The 22595-nt window shown below is 36.0% G+C and overlaps 2 protein-coding genes across 5 annotated transcripts in view; one reads left to right on the forward strand and one right to left on the reverse strand.

The window, feature by feature from the left end:
• The window catches only part of LOC106871256 (BBSome complex member BBS5-like), a 19310-nt gene extending 6312 nt beyond the window's left edge, over positions 1–12998 (reverse strand). The window contains exons 1-6 of one of the 3 annotated variants that reach the window (XM_089356942.1): positions 12937–12998; positions 6417–6499; positions 4659–4724; positions 4027–4076; positions 2441–2518; positions 1–16 (exon numbers count right to left, since the gene is read on the reverse strand). The exon at positions 1–16 is cut by the window's left edge and continues 31 nt beyond it. In XM_089356942.1, the coding sequence (XP_089213068.1) occupies positions 1–16; positions 2441–2518; positions 4027–4076; positions 4659–4724; positions 6417–6495 (289 nt within the window). In that variant the 5' untranslated portion in view covers positions 6496–6499; positions 12937–12998. Of the gene's footprint in view, positions 17–2440; positions 2519–4026; positions 4077–4658; positions 4725–6416; positions 6500–7700; positions 7748–8132; positions 8332–12936 lie in introns of those variants that run through there. The other 2 variants (XM_089356940.1, XM_089356941.1) reach the window with 2 other exon arrangements.
• An 800-nt stretch (positions 12999–13798) lies between these two features.
• LOC106871298 (E3 ubiquitin-protein ligase UBR3) overlaps positions 13799–22595 on the forward strand; it is a 39616-nt gene continuing 30819 nt past the window's right edge. The window contains exons 1-6 of one of the 2 annotated variants that reach the window (XR_008264835.2): positions 13799–14502; positions 17251–17464; positions 18942–19078; positions 20304–20450; positions 21714–21803; positions 22157–22290. Coding sequence is in view for 1 of the 2 variants with exons in the window: in XM_052970344.2 (XP_052826304.1) it covers positions 14286–14502; positions 17251–17464; positions 18942–19078; positions 20304–20450; positions 21714–21803; positions 22157–22290 (939 nt within the window). In the remaining variant the exon portion in view is untranslated. The remainder of the gene's footprint in view (positions 14503–17250; positions 17465–18941; positions 19079–20303; positions 20451–21713; positions 21804–22156; positions 22291–22595) is intronic. The other variant, XM_052970344.2, reaches the window with a different exon arrangement.

The raw sequence follows: 22595 nt of genomic DNA on the forward strand, positions 1-22595 counted from the left end.
TTGGAGACCCCGGCACCTAAACAAACCAATATAAAATACATGTTTCATGACTTTACAATGTTTAAGGATTTCATAAAAACACAAAAAAAGTCTTTTAATGTCATTTCCTGATTAGTTTCTGTATTTTCTTGTTGTTTAGCTCCAAGTCAGTTCTGACCTGAGAGGAGATCTTTGAAGAAATGTTCTTCCACCTTTGACCATCTCATCTTTTTTTCAAGCAGTGTATATATATATATATATATATATATATATATATATATATATATATATATATATATATATATATATATATATATATATATATATAAATAATTTAGAGAAAAACCAACTATTAACAAATTCAACAATGAAAAATGACATTCAAAAACATCTAGAAAAACAAATATACCTCAAAAACCCTATTCCAAAAATCAATAAATTACAGAATCAATAAATAGCAAATAACAGTAAAAGACTACGTGCAAGAGATTTTAAATATAATTGAAGTATTCATTAGAGATAATTAAAAATATAATAACATTTTTTCTGGTAATAATTTTGAAGTTGGTTATTCTACTTTTAATAAATTTAAGCTGAATAAGTTTTACAAAAACAAATCTAATAATTATTCCAATAATAATAATAATAATAATAATAATAATAATAATATAGACCAGAATATAATTAATTGTACATCTCGCAATCATGAGTGCAAAAGCTTAACCACTAAGCTATGCATGTGCGTTCACAAAGGATTGAACCTAGAAAGTTACCTTCCGAGGCACAAGTTTGGGCAAGGTTGTTGATAGAAGACCAGCAGTGACCCATGCATACCTGCCTCCCCTTTCCATGCCCTTGATGTTATCTAACCTGTCTAATATATCTGGCCAACAACAATCTATGCCTCCATTCCTATGTTTATTTTGTGTCTATCTATCTATCTATACCTATCTATATTTATTTACCTACCAATCTTTCTCTACCCTTCCTCTCTCTCTCTCTCTCTCTCTCTCTCTCTCTCTCTCACACACTCTCTCTCTCATACACACTCTCTGGTTATTTAACACCAACTCATTTGTGTTACTATTGTACAATTTAAGTCATGTAGCAGACAGTGACAAAAGGTTATCAAAAACCTGGCAACTGGTCATGTGACTAGAGCATTCATGCCCAGTTGCGTGTTTCACATATTTGTTAGGTCAAATGAGGGTGACGTGATCACTGCTATTCAATATGGTAACTGCTTAAAGGACCCCTTATATCTTTGCTTGAATATTTTATTTCAATGCTTTACAACTGGATTCAAATAAATAGTTACTAGGCATGTTCTATTGGTTTCAAATTTTGACACAAAGCCAACAATTTTGTGGGAGGGGTAAGTTGATTATTTTACTGGTATTTATTTTATCAGCACTGAAATGATGAAAGGCTAAGTTGACCTTGGCAGAATTTGAACTAAGGATGTAGAGATGGATGAAATGCTGGCAAGCAGTTCTCCCAGGGCACTAATGGCTCTGTCAGCTCACTGCCTTTCCCAGACTCATTTGGTTGACAACAAAGCTGAGATTTAGTGGAATCCACTCAGTAATAACAGATTAACAAACAACACTGATGACAAATAACCCCAAAATATGGAACCTGTTGACATATTTGTGGAAGAACTTGGGAACAAAAGCCAAGTTGCTTACAGCAGCCGATTCTATTGAAATATGGTAGAATGTGCTGAAAAGCAGTTATTACATTTGTACAAGTGAATGAAACAAGTCAGTTAATCATAAGTAATTTGGCTCTTTCTATGTAAAAACGAACAAAACTATCAGAAATTGGCAACAGGTTAAAATCTAAACCCTGAATGAAACACACACACACACACTTGTCAGTTTGCTTTAATGCAATACACATTAACAGATACAATTCTATATTTGAGAGATGAGGAATTATGTACATTATTTACATCTGACGGATATGAGGACAAATAGCCGTCAAATGTAAATAATGTAAATAATATTAACAGATATTTCAGACAATATTTTAGATTGTCATTCCACTCTTCCACTTGTAAATATATTATCCTTGCAGGGATAACTAGAATATTCCATAATAAAATACAAGTGTTGTCAAAGAACAGATGTAAGTCTTGACACCTCTTCAAAAACACATTCTGAGAACAGACAGAACAAAATCTCACTCACAGCAGGAATGGACAACTGTTAAACTGTTTCTGTGGTTCTTGTGGCTTCCATTCAGCTACTGTCAACTGACCAATAGCATGGAGGCGGCCAAGCAAAAGGCTTTTCTGTTTATTTAGAATCTCACACAAGTTGCCTTTCAAAAGAAAACTGTGTTATCACCTGTATTATTATATGACTTTTTTTTTCTGTGAATGGTGCTGGGGTAAGGGGAGCTTGAGATGACGTTTAGGGTCCAGGAGCAACAGAAGGAAACTTGCAATTACACTTACCAAATTTGTGAAAATGAATTCAAACCGTGTCTGGGCTTTGGCCAAAACATAGAGGGCATCAGTTGTCCCTCTCAGTTTCTGTAAACACACAAACAAGCGATTAGGGTGAGAATTATAGAAATAAGTAATCAATGATAGTAGTAGTAGTGGTGGTGGTGGTGGTGGTGATGGCGGTGGTGGTGATCATGGTGAAATCATTGTCAAATGAAACTATTAAACTCCTATCCGGTGGTTTCTAGGTATTGTTTATGACAAAAACATTGAACCCTCAACTGGCACAGTCCACTTTGCTTAAATAAGTCTTCTAGATCACGCATAGTGCATCGCTACTAGCAGCAGTGGGAGCACTGTAATTAAACAGTGTTTCATAAGCTGACAGTGAAGAAGAGGAGGGGGGAGTCTTCATGGCGCACATCTTGCACAGGCAGTGTATATTCTGAGTAATAGGTAACACTCAAGTGGAATGTGGACACCTAACATAAAAGCTGTTACTTTTGTAAATGCAATTAAAATAAACCAGAATACCTGTCATTGTCAGGTATATAAATAAATGCATAAAAAATTTTTCTAAGCTTGATTAATCTTTCAACAACTTTACATATATGTGTATAAACGTGTGTGTATATATATGTGTATGTATGCATAAGTATACACATATATCAGAAATGTCTTGTGGGTATTTTGGTAGAAAGTTTGGAAATTTTTAGATAATATCTACAGAACTTCTTCAATGTAAAGCTGTAATGCTATAGGTTATGTATATAATGGAAACAGTTTGTGGTGATAGGATGGAGAGTAGGTGGGATATTGCATATTTAGCTGTTAGAAAATAAAAAAAAAACTATTGGTTTGAAATGTTTTAATGTTTTGAAGATTTTGTGTCTGCAGGAAGAGACTAATTCAGAGTTTTGCTTAAGAATTTGATTTCTCAATATGAGAATGTGGTAGACTTCATAGATACAAGGTTGGCAGAATTTGTTGTTTCATTGGTATGGTTGTGTGTGTGACAATATTTTCAAATTAATGCTAAATGGAGTATTCTTTGATTTTAGTGTTGATATATGTTTGGATATTAAGGTATCATTTTTCCTGTTTGGGTTGCAAAAAGTATGTTGGTTGTATCATATCTTAAAGCGGTTTGCTGTATAATCCATATACACAATGTAGTAGGATGTGTAGTGTTTGTGGTTACAGTTGTGCTAAAGATGATATTACTCATGCAACAGTTTCAGTTTAGAGGACAGGTTAGAGGGTTCTACAGTTGCAACTATTGTAGTTGTGTGTGTGGTTTTACTTTTCAACTTCAGAAAGTTTCAGGTGGTTGTAATTATCAACAGTTTTTCTAAGGTTGCTACTTGTGGAATATAATATTTTTATGTTCTGTTCGTTAATTAGTTTGTGATACTTGTGGTTAGGATGGAAGTGGTTTTGGAGTATTCTGAAAAATAATTTGATTATTTGTGTGGAGACTATTGCTTTTTTTAAATCTAAGAAATAGACATATTTCTCTTTTAATATATAATTGCTAATGTCAAATTTTAAAAAATGGATTTTGGGTTTTAGTAAAAAAAAAAAAAAATACTCACTGAATTGGCTGTCTTGGTAGCTATACTGATAATACAGCTTAGTCCAATAGCTGCAAGATGATGATGATAGGTACACAATTAATCTTGGAAACTGAAAGAAGCTCATTGTATATACATGTATATGTTTGTGTATCTGTGCTTGTACCCCCCACAACATCGCTTGACAACTGATGCTGGTGTGTTTACGTCCCCCTAACTTAGCGGTTTGGCAAAAGAGACCAATAGAATAAGTATCAGGCTTACAAAGAATAAGTCCTGGGGTCGATTTTCTCGACTAAAGGCGGTGCTCCAGCATGGTCACAGTCAAATGATTGAAACTAAAAAGAAAACACTAAAGATAAAAATACGCAATAAGTGACACACTGCCATTGGTGGGTCATATTACCAAGTTTTGGATTGATTTACATATCCAGCAGCAACCAAAGGTGAGAGAGAGAGAGAGAGAGAGAGAGAGAGAGAGAGAGAGAGAGAGAGAGAGAGAGATGAAATTAGTTGAATATTTTAATTTGGTAAAAACAATCAACCTCTAAATGATTCAGTTCTCTAAATGCTGACATAATTGGTCAGTTATCAATAATCTTTCGCAAAGTAGACAAAGTAAATATATTTAATAACGGACAAATAATACTTACACAAATTGATTCTCGGAATAACCTGGGCATGCCAGATAAATCTCAAGTTTGTTACAATCAGGCGTCCTTGAAAAAATGAAAATAATTAAAGGTGATAGCATTCATAAAGAATGAATTTCTCTTTGTTGTATTTCAGGATGGCAATTTTTTTTTTCTTTTTGCCAAATAAACACACGCACTATATATTTGTTCTTCACTTATTTATTACTGTTCTTATTTTTTAAAATTATTTTAACTCATGTCCATTGTCCGGAAATCCTTTGTCACACATCTGTGACCTCTTCAGTGACACTTTTCATTTCCGCGTGTGTTCTTGCTCCAATAAATGATTTTGTTTGCCTGATATAATAATATTGAAAATATTACAATAATTTTACTTAGAGAAGTTTTAACAGCTGCTATTTCCCCAGGCTGGACTGGGTGAGACGTGTGTGTTGAATGATGACATCATCACTCATCTCAGTTCTGTGTCATCTCATTTGTGATGCTCCACATTCTGAGACACAACTTCATTTTTTCCTCTTTTATATTTTCTTGTCTGTAACTGCCACGGGTGTCAGCTCTCAAAACTTCTTCATTCAGCACTCATCATACAATCACAGTCATCTTCACTGCATATGTAAACAGGAATGCTCAATACCCAACCTGTCTCTCAGTTCATTTTTGTTTCACCCTCCACTAATACAACATGTCTAATCAATCACTTCCACCCAGTCCTTTCAGTTATTGCAATTCATCCATATTCAATTCTCATGTCACACCATCAAGAAACAAATATTTTTAAAAGATGAGTTTCAATACAGTCTGTATTTTTACACACAGAGAAAAGCCCTACATTTTAAATAGAACTGAAAGTCCTACATCTTTCTCTTCAAGCAACTTATATTGTCACTGCAGTCATTTACAAAACTAATTATGTTACCACGGTAATATAAATTACCTCCTGCTTGTAGCAAGTTGGTGAAGCAGTTCAGCAGTTCCTGCTCCTGCTGTTAATTGCAACTTTGCATTTACCATATCTAAAACTCTCTGACAGTCTGCCAGTGATCTCACTTCACCATTTGTTTACAAAGTATTGAGTTCCCATCTGCTGATATTTCCAAGCTTGGAACACTTTTTCTGAGGCTCTACCAGAGATTCTACAATGAGAACCAAGTGATCATCATCATATGGAAGTTAGTAAGGAAATATATATCTCAGTCCATGAATGTACTTTAAAATAACAACACCGTTAGAAATAAAATAGCTCAGTTATACAATCCTAGTCACACACAGACACACACACACACGTGTGTGTGTGTGTATGCATTATACATCTCTCTATCTTTCTATCTATATATATTTATATATATGTACATGTGTGTGTGTGTGTATATATATATCATCAGTGTCGTCGTTTAACATCTGCTTCCATGCTGGCATGGGTTGGACGGTTTGACTGAGGGCTGGCAAGCCAGGTTGCACCGGGCTCCAAACCGATCTGGCAAAGTTTCTACAGCTGGATGCCCTTCCTAACGCCAACCACTCTGAGAGTGTAGAGGGTGCTTTTTATGTGCCACCGGCACAAGGGCCAGTCAGGTGGCACTGGCAACGACCACACTCGAATGGTGCTTTTTACATGCCACCAGCATATACATACATACATATACATGCATGCACACACACATATGTATATATATACACACACACATATACATATACACACACACATGTTTATATATGCAAGCTTTTATTTAGTTATCATTGTTTAAACCCTACCTCTTTCTCCATTATTCCCTTTTGTGTCTTCCACACTGTCAACAATGTCAACAACTTTCTCCCCACTCCGTGGTTGCATCTGTCTGTAATGAGAGAAGAAAGTAAAGAATATTCTTGCCAGTATTCATGAAAGTAGCAGCACAAAATCAGTAACATTCTTAAATCAGTAACATTCTTGAAAAAGGTGAAATGAGGCTGAATAAGTTGAGAAATCAAATGTGCAGCAGAAATGAGAAGATGGCATTAGTGTTGGAACACGATGTGTTTGAAAGGCATCGGCTGAATGAAGAAATGCCAAGCATTCAAATCGGACGAAATCTGCTGAAGATGGAGGCCAAGAAAACACAGGATGAATTGGTGAAGACTCATGTCAAGAATCTGAACCCCATGAAAATGATGACGCAGATCTGTGAAGCATGGAATCATATTCTGCTGGAAAAGGAACATTCAAATGTGCAAGAATAGTGAAATGGACATTGCGGAAGTCTGGCTGAATATCAATATTTGCATGTCCCACCCTGATATAGACTTTCCCTTCTACCCAAGCAACTCTTCCTTACCCTCTCATTTATGACTTACCTCTCCCACTCCTTCTTACCATCACATTCAATCCTCTACCAACACTGTTTCTCATCCATCATCAGGCATAATGAGGTGTAATGAGGGATAGCATTGAATTGGGTCCATATCCAATGTCCTCTTCTTTACTAATAGCCAGGGCTCTTACCTGTATCACTCTTATTGCAAAGCTCCTGCTTTTACATGTATGATTGAATGAAGGCAAACAATAGCATATAAACAGACAACAGTCCCTCCTATTAAATACAACCAACACAGGTATTGTCAAATCACAGAAAAACTTACTTCACCGTCCTTTCCTTTCAAATCCACCCTCCATAAATGTATTCTTTCTTCCTCTCCTTCTCCATCACCTGCTTTATACAACCATTTCTCATTTCTCCCTACAAACTCATTTACATCGCCCCTACTTTGCATATACATTGCTCCACCCACCTCACGACCGTCCCTTTCCCGCCAAAAGCCAATATATAAAGCTTGAAAAACTAAACTAAGTCACTGCCTGATGATGGTAAGCAAGCAGCAAATTCGAAGTTATTTCAACCATTTCCTTGTAAAAATATGTTCCTCTCCTTAAAAGTATTGACTGGACCATTAATCTAATGTTTGCCTGTACAACTTGTGTGTACAAGGAGAGACGCCTGTTACCAAAATCGTGGTGCTATGCAGTTGTCAAGAGTTTATTATTGAAAGGAAACAGCGTACAAGTGAAACGTCTGCTGTATCTGTAATACCAGCCCAAAATTTAACTGAAGCCTGTGTATCAGCTACGCAAACAGACACATAAAGTGTGTGCGTACCGTCATTCATGAGTTTAAATAAGTTCGTATGTCGTGGAGGAACGCTAAATCTGATGTTTTGGGACTGAGCCTTTGTCTGCGAGGAAAGAAATACTTCTTGCTGATGCAGACACCCATCAGTTGTCTAGAGTTTTTTTTTATTTACATCCATTCACACGTACCCATTTCTCTCTCTCTCTCTCTCTTTGTATGTATGTATGTGTACATATATATGTATGTGTGTGTGTGTGTGTATGTATGTACGTATTGCTTGTAGTGTGCGCATAGCGATGTGCTGGTTGATGTGCGCTAGTGTGTGTATGTATTATATTATATTACATAAGAAAGGTATACATACGCTGATGAAATATCAAATTTAATATCAACATCCTCCCAAACGTTATCAGCGGCCATCTTATAACAATCAGCGTTGCTATGACAATTTCTCATACAATTCCACCTGCTCAGGCTCCGTCGAGAGTCTAATAAATCAATATTTGTCAAACTGAGACCGTATTGAAATGAATTGCTATCCGAGTTACTGAGAGTAACCTCCCTTAAATGCAGCCTCTCCCTGTATCCCGTCTAGTGTTATCCCTGGTTACTTAGCACCCAGATTATAACTGTCTGATGTGGGTTTTGGTCACTCGTTACAGTATTAAATACCCATCGAAGGGTTTATAAATTGCTTCTCGTATAGATAAATGCAAAATAAAGATTTGTATATAGTTGTTGTTTTGGCCCCGACTTTAGACTAAATAACAATAGCCGGAGTGAATTTAATCTGCTCGATCAGACCTGTGATCAAATGTCTTCCAGAGATAGCTACCCCATCGTATTTTCAGGAATAATGTATCCAGGACTGTATTATCCTTTGTGTCTTTCTTTTTTAAGACGGTAGAGCGTGGTCTGAGGGACATGTGCTTGCTATTTCTAACAAGTTGAACGATCGCTTTTCTGAGTGCTTGATTTGTATTCATTTGTTGTTCGAAAATCTTACAGATTTCCTCTTTTTGACGGGAACGGAGGTAATGAATTCAGTGAAGCTTTCAAATGACATGAAAAAAAAAAATCATGGTTATTGGAACTCCGTCTTTATGCTGTTCTTGGATTTAGGACTTGGAGCATGTGGTTCCCATTTTCTGCGAGGCTTGGAGCTTATTGTGTCAGTTGAACAGAAAATAAAAGACAAAGTTATCATCTTCGTTATTGTTAGATCTGCTAGAAATCGCAGTCAAATTACTTCAAATCACATCCTATCATCTTTAAAAAAGAGAAGACACATTGGATGACGTAGTATCGGATGAATGAATCAGCTAATGTTCATGGTTTGAATGGTTTTGATTATATGTCTACTTGCTTAGAGATGATTCGGGGTTAAACAACCTCTGTAATTATAAATGTTCATAGCAAATGATTAGGAAAGAGAATCCATTATAGTTAGATGTTGGTAAGCTTAAGAATGAATTATTAAAAAAATCTCTACTAAAAGCACCATGTGTGTTGGGTGCTGCTGCTGTCTTTCCTGCTAAATGTGGAATTCATGGAACCATTTCCCCATGTTGCCATCTTCTCACTATGTCAGACTTCTTACTCAATATCTAACTGCTTCGTTCTATCCAATAACTGTTGGTATTACACCTGAAAATCAGTAAAGACTGTTAAGACACATAAAACTTTGCAGTTTATGTAAGACTGAATAATTTTGCCATCATAAATATGACATTATCAAAAATATTTGTGAAATATTTACGAGTAACAACAACAACAACATAATGTTGAATGTTTCTTCCAGAGTTGATGTCGTTTAGCCCTGAGTCAGCTTTCATTAAGCAGACCAATGATCAAAGGTTTTCTAGCCTCAATCATCCTGTCTTTCTAGGGTAACTGCGTCTAAATTATCTGATATGGTCTCTTTTTTTCTAAGACAGTAAGGATTTGAGGAAATTTGTCAGCTGTTTCCAGCAATTCAAGCAACCACCCAAGAAACATCTTACTGGTTCATCTTTCATAGTATTTTGTTGTTGCTGCATACTTTCAAGATACTACAGGACTTGATACTAAATTATGGTAATTTAGTAATACTTGACATCTCTCTCTCTCTCTATTCTCTATTTTGATAGGTCAAGCTGCTGTTTTCATCAGAATGTAGATCATAAAATCTAACGAAAATCATAAAACCAGATGATCTACAAATTGCTTCTTATATCACAAGGAACATATAAAGCATTAAATATTCCCAAATATCAAAGTTGTTTTACTTGAGTCTCTTTGAAAATAGCTGCTCAGGTCTGGTCTCATGGAATGAAGCAACAAATAATTTCCTACTTTTAGCTCTGTGCAACATCCAGTCTATTATGTGTCATATTTCTGCAGCATCTAATTGCAACAGTCGGACAACTGAAGAAGTAGAGAGTAATCGTTCAGTTTGGAAACGGTTGAAGTGGGTTTCATCTCAGACTTGAAAGTTTGATAACCTTATCTACTTGGCTGTTTTGATTTTACAGTTGAAGTTGCAAAGAATGGTCAATTAGTCTAATAATATACAGACCAGAGGAAAATAAATGTTCTGAAACTAATATCAGATATTGCTTTGTAAACATTTTCTGAAAAATGCTTCTTATAAAGGCACTTAATTTAGCAAACAAACAATTATAATTTAATGAAGCAAAAATGTTGTGTCAAACTAAAAATTCAAACTCTGATGCTGTGGAATGTTGATAGGAATTTAATTTTATGTAAATTACATTTTCTAACCTTAGTAATTACTATAATGTATTAGTTTAAGAATATTTATTTCCATTGTTGTAAATGCATTTTGAAGATATAAATTTTGCTGTATGATATTAATTTTAACTCAGATCTTCTTACATCATATATAACAACAGAGAATATTTGACATCTAAGTTAGAGATTAGTGAAATGCAACCATGGCACTGGTTCCACTAGGACTGTAGTAACACTTGTGAAGAAATGAATCAGGTATAATATTGGGAGATAATGATAAAACCATGGTCCCCAAATAAATAAATATGACCATTAGGATAAACAAAGAAGGAGCTGATGTTTGTTCTGCTCAGAACAGAAACAATCAGAAACTTATTTTTAAATGATAAAAATCTGGAAACATTAAGAAAAATTCCAGAAATGTTGAAAATGATTTATTCCTGTTAACCAGAATGATTTGTAGAAATAGTTCTTTGGTGGAGTGAGTTGAATCAGTAAAATTTCAGACTGGCTGTTTCTAGTATTTGTAGCTTGAACGGTCATTATTTCAGATTCAGATTACACTAGGGTTGAGTTTTTTTTAATACCACTCATCATCATCATCATCATTTAACATCTGTTGTCCATGCTGGCATGGGTTGGACGGTTTGACCAGGGCTGGCAAGCTGGAAGGCCACACCAGACTCCAGTCTGATTTGACATGGTTTGTACAGCTGGATGTCCTTCCTAATGCCAACCACTCCGAGAGTGTAATGGGTGCTTTTATGAGCCACCAGCACAAGTGCCATTTGCGTGGCACCAGTATCTGCCATGACTGATTTTACTTGGCTTGATGGGTCTTCTTCTCAAGCATGACATAATGCCAAAGATCTCGGTCATTGCCTCTGTGAGGCCCAACACTCAAAAGGAGTTTTTCATGTGCCACCAGCATTGGCCATTTTGCCTCCACGAGACCCAATGCTTGAAAGGTGCTTTTTATGTGCCAGTTACATGACACTAGCATCAGGCACGACTATGATTTCAGTTGGTTTGATGAGTCTTCTCAAGTACAGCACAGCTTGAGAAGACCCATGACTAGAGTAAAAAAAACAAGTACCAGCAATATACAAGGGTTGATTTTCTTTTGATTAAGCATTATAACAGATCAAAGAGGTAAAATAAACCAACCTTTCTATTTAAATAACCTACAACAACTAGAGATAAAACATTTGACAAAAGCCAGTATAAATTACATCTAACAGGTATTTAATATTAGGTACAACCTTCAACTAAAGGATGCTAGATGGCTTTCAATACTATCACCGAACCTGTGGATGAAAATTTCAATAAAGGATACTTTTAGTTTTGGAATAATGATTTAGAATTAATTTTTATAATTAATGTGAGAGATAAATGGTATTGGACTGAATGATTAATAAATGGTAGGCAGCTCTCTTCTTTGATAAAAACACTGCTAAATAGTAATAGCATGATCACAACAGATATAAGAGAAAAATATAACAGTAAGGAATGGTTACTCTTCAAATATAACATCCAGAAAACAAATTCTTGTGTCTGTGTGTGGGTGACTTAAAGCTATGAATGTATATGTTGCAGACCTTGTATATTGAAAGCAAAAGTTGAGGAACTGTTTGTGTTGTCTGCCTACACAGCACAGAGGCTGGCAGTTGAATGGTCTCTGAGAGAAATTTATCTTACAAAAACAGTTCAGTCACTCTAAGAAATTGTCAGTCGTGCCAACAATAAAGAATTTTGATTGGTTGAAAAACAATTAAACAGTCTGGTAAATTGCAATTTTGTATTCTCTTTTAGATCAAGAGATAAAAATATGTTGTAAAAACATGTCATGTGACCTGCAATAATGACATAATTGTCTGAGCCAATTGTATAAAATACAATTGACATAATGATGTGTATCTAAGATGTTTCTGGGTGCAAAATTAGAAAAGAATAAAAAAGTATGGAAGGAGAAAGAGAGTAGAATACACTCCAATGTCAAAATAACAAAATACAGGATTTGGAAACTAGTTTGTCCCAAATCAGAGCATTGGTCTTAGCTTTAAAGATGGTTAGTTTTTGTAAATCAGGTTCTTCCCATAAATACCTGCCATTCCAAAAAAGAACACCAAACAGGAAGCTACATCAGCAACTGCTTCATAGAAGAGTTTTCTCAAGAGAACAGACATAATCACAAAAAAAAAAAAAAGGTCCAGCAAGAGATTCCATGTATCATCTCAAATATGAGAGAAAAGATCTTTTTCTTTATATCATGTGAAGAACCAATAGGATGCCATTAAAAATGAAACTGTAAACAAATTTTCAGCTCATAAATTCTTCGACTTTGTTAGGTTTTTCAACCTTCTTTTCAAATGGTTTTTGTCTCATGCATTCATTAATATTCCCATACATCCTTGCAAACTGATGCTTCAACTCACCTTGTAGCACCACCTAGTCATATCCTCACCATTATCTATCTCTTGCGGCTTGTACTCTTTATTTTCTCTTCCTCTCCCTTTCCCCCTACAAGAGGTGATCTTCTACAAGAACATGCGTTGCATCCTTTCTCTTAGTTCAATCTCTTGTCCATAAAGATGAAGCTGATTGTCCCACCCCTCCAGGGCTCATAGTTCTGTAGGCTGTATCGCAATTTCAATAGTGCAGGTGGCACGAAAAAATCACCAGTCCACACTGTGAAGTATTTGGTGTTAGGAAGGGCATCCAGTTATAAAAACCATGCTAAAAGTAGACATTGGAGCACAATGCAATCCTGTCATATTTGATCCTGTTGGACCATCCAGCCCATTCTCGTATGGAGCATAGACATTACAGATGAAGATTATGAGCACATACATATGCACACACAAACACATGAAAAAAATAAAACATGATTTCCAGTAACAATCAAATGAGGTTCCCCCCCCCCCCCCTAAACAGCCCTGGTGGAAAATGTTTTCTACTAGAACTGAAAATATGCCTTCTCTGTGAAGACAACCTAATCGTTTTCAATATTGTATCATTAACTTGAATCAATAAACCGATCACTTTATTCCTCTCTTCTTGCTCAAATTGCTGTGTTATACCGTCTTCCAAATATTGAGTTCTTTTTAAGCCGTTATTTCTTCAAAATAAATTGTTTCCGTCTCATACTTAAAAAGTACTTCTAGACATCTTGCAATATCTTTTGTAAATGTATGTTAAATGATCACTTCAAAGGAATAGGTTACTTAACTCTCACACACACACGTTTGTGCGAAAACACTGAATGTTTGTTTGGCATAGCTTTCCATTTCTGGTTTCACGAGCCAATACTTTAAGAGTCAACTAGGGATACTAAAAAAGGCCGACACCTCAGTTTCGAGTTTAAAAAAAAAAAAGAAGAATCCCTCTGCATCCAAGAGTAGCTGGATAGATGGAAGCATTACCCACATACTAAGTAATATACGGTGTAATAGCTTTTTATTACAGAATTTAATTTCAGACATCGCAAAAGAAAATCCATAGAAGTTGTGATAAATATGAAAACCACGATCTGCCAATGTGAATCATCTACAGATGCAATTGACACATTACGCTTTACCTCAAATTATTGCGGAAATATAGAGATTTATTTTGTCTTTTAACAGTAAGCTGCCCGACAAAGAAAAACTAAATTGTAAGCCATAACTACTAGAAATCAGTTCCAGAAGCGTTTTGTCCCTTGACTGAAGAACACAGAGGAGGAAGATTCTTTAAAACCTGGTGGTTAGCAGTGCCCTCTGGAGAGTTATTTCCCTTAGAAGCCAAGATGGCAGGCGTCAGCCCAGAGCTGGCATCTCTGATGAAAAAAGGGAAATCTGCCATAGCTGCCCACTTTAAGACGGCATTCGCCGAGGATAAATTGTTAAACGAGTTATTGAACACAGTGTTCAATCCGGAAAAGGCAATTGATGACTATGAAAATCTTGAATGGTATCGTTTCCTGATTGCTGGTGGGAAAAAGTTCGACGATTATGCAAACCTTGGTTCGTAAACAAATCCTTTCGGCCCCGACACCCCGAAACCACCCCTTATCTATTCCCAATTAATCCATGTTTTATTCTGTTTATTTAATCTAATTTGTTAGTATTTTATAATTGACAGTGTGCATTGTAGATTTGTCTATTAATTTCGTGTTCATCTATGAACAGACTGCTGTGAATGGTTCCATCCTGAAGCCTTGTATTTAATGTAATACGCAAATGTAATTCGACTGACGTACTTAGAGGTAACAGACACATTCACGAACACGGACAAATATTCATTGACTCCTACACGCATACAAACATTTATACATGTAATTGTTATTATATGTCACAGACTCTTTTTCTCCTTTTCCATTTATATAATCTGTGTGAGCTTGGATGGAATATAACACGACACGACACACAATCCTGTATAAATACGTTGTTTGTCTTTTTTTTTTATTTTAAAAAAGTATCAGTCAACAGAAAGATTTTTCCCCCATTTGCTTTAGTGTGTACGTGTTTGTCTAGTTGTATAAACTGGATCTATAAATATGCTAGGTTATAGGCATTCGTATCTAGCTTTGGTGTGTGTGTGTGTGTATACGCGCAAGCATTGTATAAGTTTATAAGACTTTTAATCGTGAAAAACTATGAGTATGGCTGTTTAAAACCACCGTTTAATTCACTCAACTCTGTTTTACTAAAACCGAAAAAGAAAGAAGCTGCCGTCGGGCTGCGACAAGTTGCAATACTGTTCCATGTACTTGGGGTTATGTTGTCAAATTTCTTCGGATGTGGTTAACACGTACTTCTCTCTTTACCAAACATAGTTATAAGTAATTGCTTCTGCCGATGTTAATGCTGAAAACGGTTTCTTGGAATTATAGTTTTAGGTGAATTGGAATTTTTTATAAAGTACAAAATCACATTTTGTACACTAGGAGAAAGAATTGTCTTCAATATAATGTTGTTAGTTAACTTATCCACTTCGGACGTGTACAAAGTTGACCTCAAAGGAATTTTCACTCGAAACTAAATACCGTAATATTTCGGCCGTCTGTACCATCCTAAAATGAGATTTAAAAAATCTCGTCCTCAAACGTGTATGTAATACAGAATTATTGTCTCTCTGATGTGCGGTTTCAATCTCTGCCAGTTTCCCAATGAAACTAAATCTTAATGTGATTGTAAAAAAGTAGAATTCGAGGAAATCTTGTCTACTTGATGCATCTCCATCATTCTTAGAAACTAAATGAAAAAGGCCCCTTCGCATTTACTCAGCTTGCTAGAAATAGCAGCTAAATCTCTCGAATAACATCTTAGTACACATTGCATAATGCAGTCCGATATACACAATATTGGAAAAACAAATGGGATGGTCGTGGTGAGAACCCCTTTGATAATAGGTTTGCTCAATCGGTGTTGACCTTGAGTTAACTGCAATATAAAAGTAACTTGTGTCAAAAATAATTTTTTTGTTTCATTTGATTCCTTTTGGTTCAATTTTGGTTAATTCTGTCTTCGAAACCTTTGAGATTTGATGTAACACGCGATTTAAGTCGGCCAAAGTAGAGAATAAATGGAACCAGTTGACGTTGATTTCCTGTTACCCCAGTTTCCTCACTTTTCTAGAAAAACAGCTGGCTGTAAGCATGTGAATTTAGTTGCTGTAAATAGAGTGAAATAGTTTTGATTATTAATAGTTATACTAAACAGTCACAGACATGCAATTTGAGTTTTGAATCTAATGCTTGCACTGATATTTATAATGGGGTGAGACTAGATCAGTGGTACCCAGCCTGGGGTCCGTGGACCCCTAGTGGTCCTTAAAGGTAGTACTGGAGATCCATGAACTAAATTCAAAACTTCATATATACATATATGCACACATAAGAATAAGCATATTAAAAAGGGGTCTGTGGGAAAACTTAGATAAAAGGGTTGGGAACTACTGGACTAGATAGAGGCTGGAAGCATTGTGCTGCAAATAAAAGACATCTGGGGCAGAAGTAGACCATAGAAGGAGATAGTGGAAGAAATTTCAGGTTTCTGAGATTCAGAGATGTAAGATTACACTGGATCAAAAGGAGTGGTCATATACTACCGTTCTGTCTTGACCAGGGTTCATATAACCTTTGGGGGCCCATAGAAGATTTTATTAAAATTTATGTTTAATAAATTGGTCATATCTCTACGATGCATAAAATATTTTAGCAATATTTTTTATACAATTCCTAATAATATTTGCTTATAAAAATATAATTGGATTTTTAAAACATCAAACGGCTATGGGGCTCCACCCAAGTAAAAGAGAACCAAAGGGGTCCATCAGCTAAAAATGGTTGAGAACCATTGGTCTAAACATTTTGTTTAGGACAGGTATAATTACCAACACAGGAACATGTATCATACATTATAATGAAACTGGTCCTCTGTGGATCACATCCCTACTTCTCAACATAGTCACCGTTTCTCTCAATAGCAATGTTCCACCTTCGAATGAGAGCATGTATCCCTGCCCCGTAAAATTCTGTCGATTGTGCTTTGAGCCACTTCTTCACTACAATTTTCACTTCCTCGACACTGGAATAATGTTTGCCTCTCAAACCCTCTTTCATGGGGCTGAAGAGATGATAGTCTGACAAGGAAATGAAAACTGTAGTGAAGAAGTGGCTCAAAGAACATAAATAAATTTATTCCCCCCACCCCATTAAAAGGTCAAATTTCCTGCCTGTTTCCAAGTCTCCTTATTTTTGTTTCTTCCAGTGCGTATTTATGACAATGCGACAACATGTGGCCTTGTGTGGACTGCAAATTTTGTGGCCTATAGGTGTCGTACATGTGGTATAACACCATGCATGTCACTCTGCTCCAAGTGTTTTCAGGCTGGAAATCATGAGGGACACGACTACAACATGTTCCGCAGCAAGGCTGGAGGAGCTTGTGATTGCGGAGATGCCAGTGTTATGAATCCTGCCGGGTGAGTAATATTCCAGGATTTTTCTCTTGTTCTCAATAAATGTTTTTAGATTTGACTTTTAGAAATAAGCACTTGGCCAGTTAATGCAGGAGATGATATGTCAGTGATTGAATTGAACCAAATACATTAATTTTATCAAACCTGGAGAGAGAGGAGCGTCTAGTTCTCCCTTGTGGATTTTAAATTAAAAAATGCAGGACAATGCCAGAGACTTTCTGGTAGTTAGACATTATCACTTTTCACTTTGCCAGCCAAGATAGTGTTTCTATACTTTGTTTTTACATTGAACCCACAACCTTGTGGTCTAGCCATATATTTTACTACATATTTACTTACTGAAGGCGGTGAGCTGGCAGACACGTTAGGACACCGGGCGAAATGCTGAGCGATATTTCGTCTCTCTTTACGTTCTGAGTTCAAATTCCACTGAGGTCAGCTTTGCCTTTCATCCTTTTGGTGTTGATAAATTAAGTGCCAGTTGCATACTAGGGTCGATCTAATTAACTGTCCCCCTCCCCCAAAAATTTCGGGCCTTGTGCCTAGAGTAGAAAAGTATAGATTTACTTACTTAGGCTCATCGTCTTCTATGGAGCCTAGACCGTTGATGACATTCTTACCACTCTGCTCTGGGCTGCCAGGGTCACTCCCTCTATATGTGTATGTTGGTGGGGGTGTACCCTTGAGGGGTAGCCTTCCTCTTTCATATCTTGTTGGTTTTGAATTGTCGTTGTTGCATTTGTAACTTTGCTTTTTTCTAAGTAGGGCTGTAGACCTTCCTCAAACCCATTTTTACTCCTGCAAAGTGGTAGTCCATATTAGTTTGGTCTCTGTCCTTAGCCTTGTTCATTATGGAAGCCCTACCAAAGAGCTTGTGTTCCACTGGCTTAGCTCTGACGGTCGTTAAGATATACAAACCAACACACTGCAGCAAAGACTGCATCTTGTCCTGGATGTCTTAGGAGACATTTCAATCTGATTATTGTCCTCAACTCTAGTAGTATTAATAAAATATTACTGCTATTCTTCCCATAACTTATGATACAAAATTCTAATTTTTTTCACTTTCAGTCTTCCAATCAAAAAGCTTCTATTCAGCTATTTGCAATATATTTTCTCAGATATCTTCTTTGCCAACACAAATAATAACAGCATAATTCAACTGAAAATTAGGCTCGATTTTGTTAATTCTATCTCTGGCTTTTATGTCCCTGGCCTTTTCAGTGAAAGATAACTAAATATTTTTGAGATAATACCAATTTAATTTGCTTGTCCAAATGCCTTGCTTTAAGATGATATCTCTGTAAAAAAGAACCCCCTGTTTTTATCTTACTTGGCTAAACTTCACTCAACAGTCTTGGCATAAAAACAGGCAATATTTTTCTCTTTTTAGTTGATTTATTTTTGTTTTATGTAAATATTTATTGAATTTTATTGTCATCTCATTGAAACAATTGAGTTTGCTTATTTCTCTAAACAGGTTTTGCTCCCGCCACCTTCCTGGACCGAACCGATACCAGTTGGTTCCTCCACGTGAAGTGATGGCACTACCAGAACTAGTCATGCCACGACTCTTTATCCGCCTGATATACCATTTAAGAGAATTTGCTAAAGTAGGTCAGTATCACATGGTATTAATTGTTCAAAATTTGATGTTTTAGTTAAGAATTAGCAGTATCACTGTTTGGTGTTTGAATATGTTTGTCATATTTCTTATAATGATGAGGGATAATTTTCTCCATGCCTTCAATTGATTGCAGCTTAACCAGGAATACCATCATCCTCGTAGTTTCCCATGAGTTTTCCCAGGCTGGCAGAAGAGTTGGACAGATCTCATAGTATCTCACCACACCTTGCTATCTTATTATCTGGCCAAATTTGTGCATCTTTTCCAATGATCAGGATGTATTTGAAGTGGTCTGTAGCAAGACTAAAGAGCCACATTTATCCTGTATCAACTTTTTTATTGGAATTATTACCCTCCTGAATGGGTTGTTGCAGAACCGATCTGTGTTTCGATGATTCAAATTTTGGTGTGGTTGCATATGTATATTGTGCTTTCCATTTTTGGTATAGTTATACATATGTGTTTGTGTGAGTCTGGATGTCGTTGGAGAGTAGTCCAAAGTGACATAAATACATTCTAGAAAACAAAATGAGTTCGAATCTCATCCTCGTCACCAAAATAACTCTGTTATGTTTTAAACCGAATTATCAACTTGAATGCCAGCCAATAATGGGGTTATTTTGGTAACGAGGATAAGATTCGAATTCATTTTCTTTTCTAGAGCAATATAACACTTAGTAACAATGAAAGGATAATAAAGAAAAGAGGGGCTGATCACACAGCCTTGCTGGATACCTAGCATCTCTATTAAATTTGTATCAGCACTCATGCAAATTGTTTGTAACCCTTTCACAAGTCCTTCATCTACACCCACTTTCCTTATTACTGACCAGATAACACAGTGATGGTCATGCCCCACAAACTGTGTCTGTCTCAGATTTACCCTATTCTGAATTAACTTTATTAAAATTCTTTCTGCTAGATCCGAGGCTTGGTATATTAGTTTGAGATGTAATTGCTATTTTCTTGTGCATTTCCTTAAGCCTTTTAGAAGTTGATTATATTAGTCATTAGGGATAAAAACTTGTTCTGTTCTACTCAAAATACAGAGCTTATCGCACAGCTTCATAGTCTCAGGCTTAAACATCTTAATCCGCCAGGCTTGATAGATCTGCTGCCATTTTCCAGTATTTTGGGTTTCATAATCATATGTTTTTCTTTCTTGTTTATATTACTAATTATTTTTCTTCATTTTATTTTGATTCCGCTTCTCAGAGGCTGCCGATATCAGTCAGATAGCAATGCAGGATGCAGACTCTTATTTAACCTTCCTGCACAGTCTTTGTGAGATGGGTGCAGTCATGATGAAGCAGATGGGCAAAACTCTTACTGATTCTGTAATCTATGAGAAATTCACTCAGAGTAAGTCACATCACTTTAACATTCACCAATATCATCACCACCACCACCATTATCATTGTCAACACCAACATTATTATAATTCATAACATTTCCACAATTACTGGCACATTCTCTGCCACTAACCACCCAATTCATAATTGCTATTATTATTTTGGTTTGGCTCAGGTTCGGTTTTATTCCTGATAGTATTTATGTGGGTAGCAGGTCACTACTTGTAGCCTTAGGTATCCACAAGTTTTCAACAGTCTTTCAAGTGCTTAGAACCCTCCTGATAATTGTTGCTGTCCCTAAGAGACAAACTTTCTGTAGGAGCTCTACCAGGCATTCTGCTCCAAATCATTATTATCATTTTTTTTTACTTTTAATCTGCATGTTTGTTACAACCACTTGCCGAGGCACACCCAGCATCCTGGGGCGAGTGAAGGATAAGAGATGTTACAGTATGATCGAAAGTTTGGGGAGGGGATGTGGCAGGGGCAGTTGTGAAATATCTTTATGTAGTTGTTGGCCTTGTGCCAAAATTTGAAACTAATAAATCAATTCTCTTCATCATCATCATCATCATTTAACATCTGTTTTCCATGCTGGCATGGGTTGGATGGTTTGATATGGAGCTGGCCAAATATAAAAATAGCTGAGTTGAGATAGAAAATATAAGAAACTAGATTTACATATGAAGTTGCAGTTTGGAGTGACTGCCAGAGAATGTATACTAGAATCGGTTATTTAGTAATTTAGTAAGCAATGGGTAAATGGGTTGAGCCCTATCAGTGGGCCGGTCCCTCTTTTCTCTCCCAAATCAGTGCTTATAGTAATTCGTATCACTCTTTTAGCAATTAATACTTCTAGAAGAAAAGATTGTTTTAAGAATTAATCTCAGAAATTAAAACATAAGAAGCCTCCATGCAGTCATTAGACCTGCTAGAAATAGAAGACAAATCTTCCTTAAATTAGACCTTATCAAGTAAAAAAAGAATACATTAGATAGCGTATTCCATGACATAGAAAAAGTTGAAATGATTACAGCTATAATGTCTTTGATTAATCGGAATTATTCAAACACAGCCAAACAACAACAGCAACCTCATACAGCTGTTGTTGTGTTACAGTGTTTGCTTTCTTGGAAATTGCATTTTGGAATTCTCTTAGGTGACTGTTATATCTGTTTGTGTGGTTTAGATGTGTGTGCATGTTTTTTCCCTTTAAAACCCTTTTCTTCTTTGACTTCTGTATGAATATAATTTGAAATGGTTTCAATTTCAGGTGAAGGTTGTTACCACTCAGAAAGCCAGAAAAATTATTTACAGGCCGTGAAAGAGATGACTTATCCTCCATCATTTGATATCTTTAGCAGTAAGGAATCTTTCTTTTCATTACTTCTCTACTACGGAATCACTAAAAGATTAAATTTAAAACATATTCAGAACTCAAAGATTAATTTAAACTTGACTTTTTTTTTTACTTCTCTTTCTAAATTTATTTTGTGGTTTGAAATTTCTTGACACTCTTCAAAGAATTCTTTCATTTCTTCAATAGATTTAGTTCCTCATCAGTGGAACCATCCATTTATGACATTATTTATTTTACTGGCATGAGAACAACAATAAAGAAAATTCTTCCAAATTTGGAATTCGTTTTAAAGACATTTTCTGCCTCTCTCTGTTTATTCGATGACCTTCATGAACCTATCTTTATATTCTCTACAGACAAAATCTATTTAGACCAGAAACTAGTGCACACCACAATCTTGGATGAATTAGTCTTTTGGATGGTCAAGTTGGAATTACCACAGAAGATTGTTACATTATTACTAAGTCTTCTGCCAGATGACCATTACAAGGTAAGCTTTTGAAAATTCTTCCCCATCAGTAAAATGTTCCAAACACACCGACATCAATTGTCAAGTGATGGTAGGCGGATAAACACACACACATATATATATATACAATGGGCTTCTTTCAGTTTCCATCTCCCAAATCCACTCAAGGCTTTGGTCGGCCTGAGAATGGGCTTCTTTCAGTTTCTGTCTATCAGATCCACTTGTATGGCTTTGGTCAGCCCAAAGTTATGGTAGAAGATTCCTGTGAAAGGTGCCATGCAATGGGACTGAACCCAGAACTATGTGGTTGAGAAGCAAGCTTTTTA

Source organism: Octopus bimaculoides, chromosome 9, assembly GCF_046866305.1.
Source record: "Octopus bimaculoides isolate indiv1 chromosome 9, ASM4686630v1, whole genome shotgun sequence".
Lineage (NCBI taxonomy): Eukaryota > Metazoa > Mollusca > Cephalopoda > Octopoda > Octopodidae > Octopus > Octopus bimaculoides.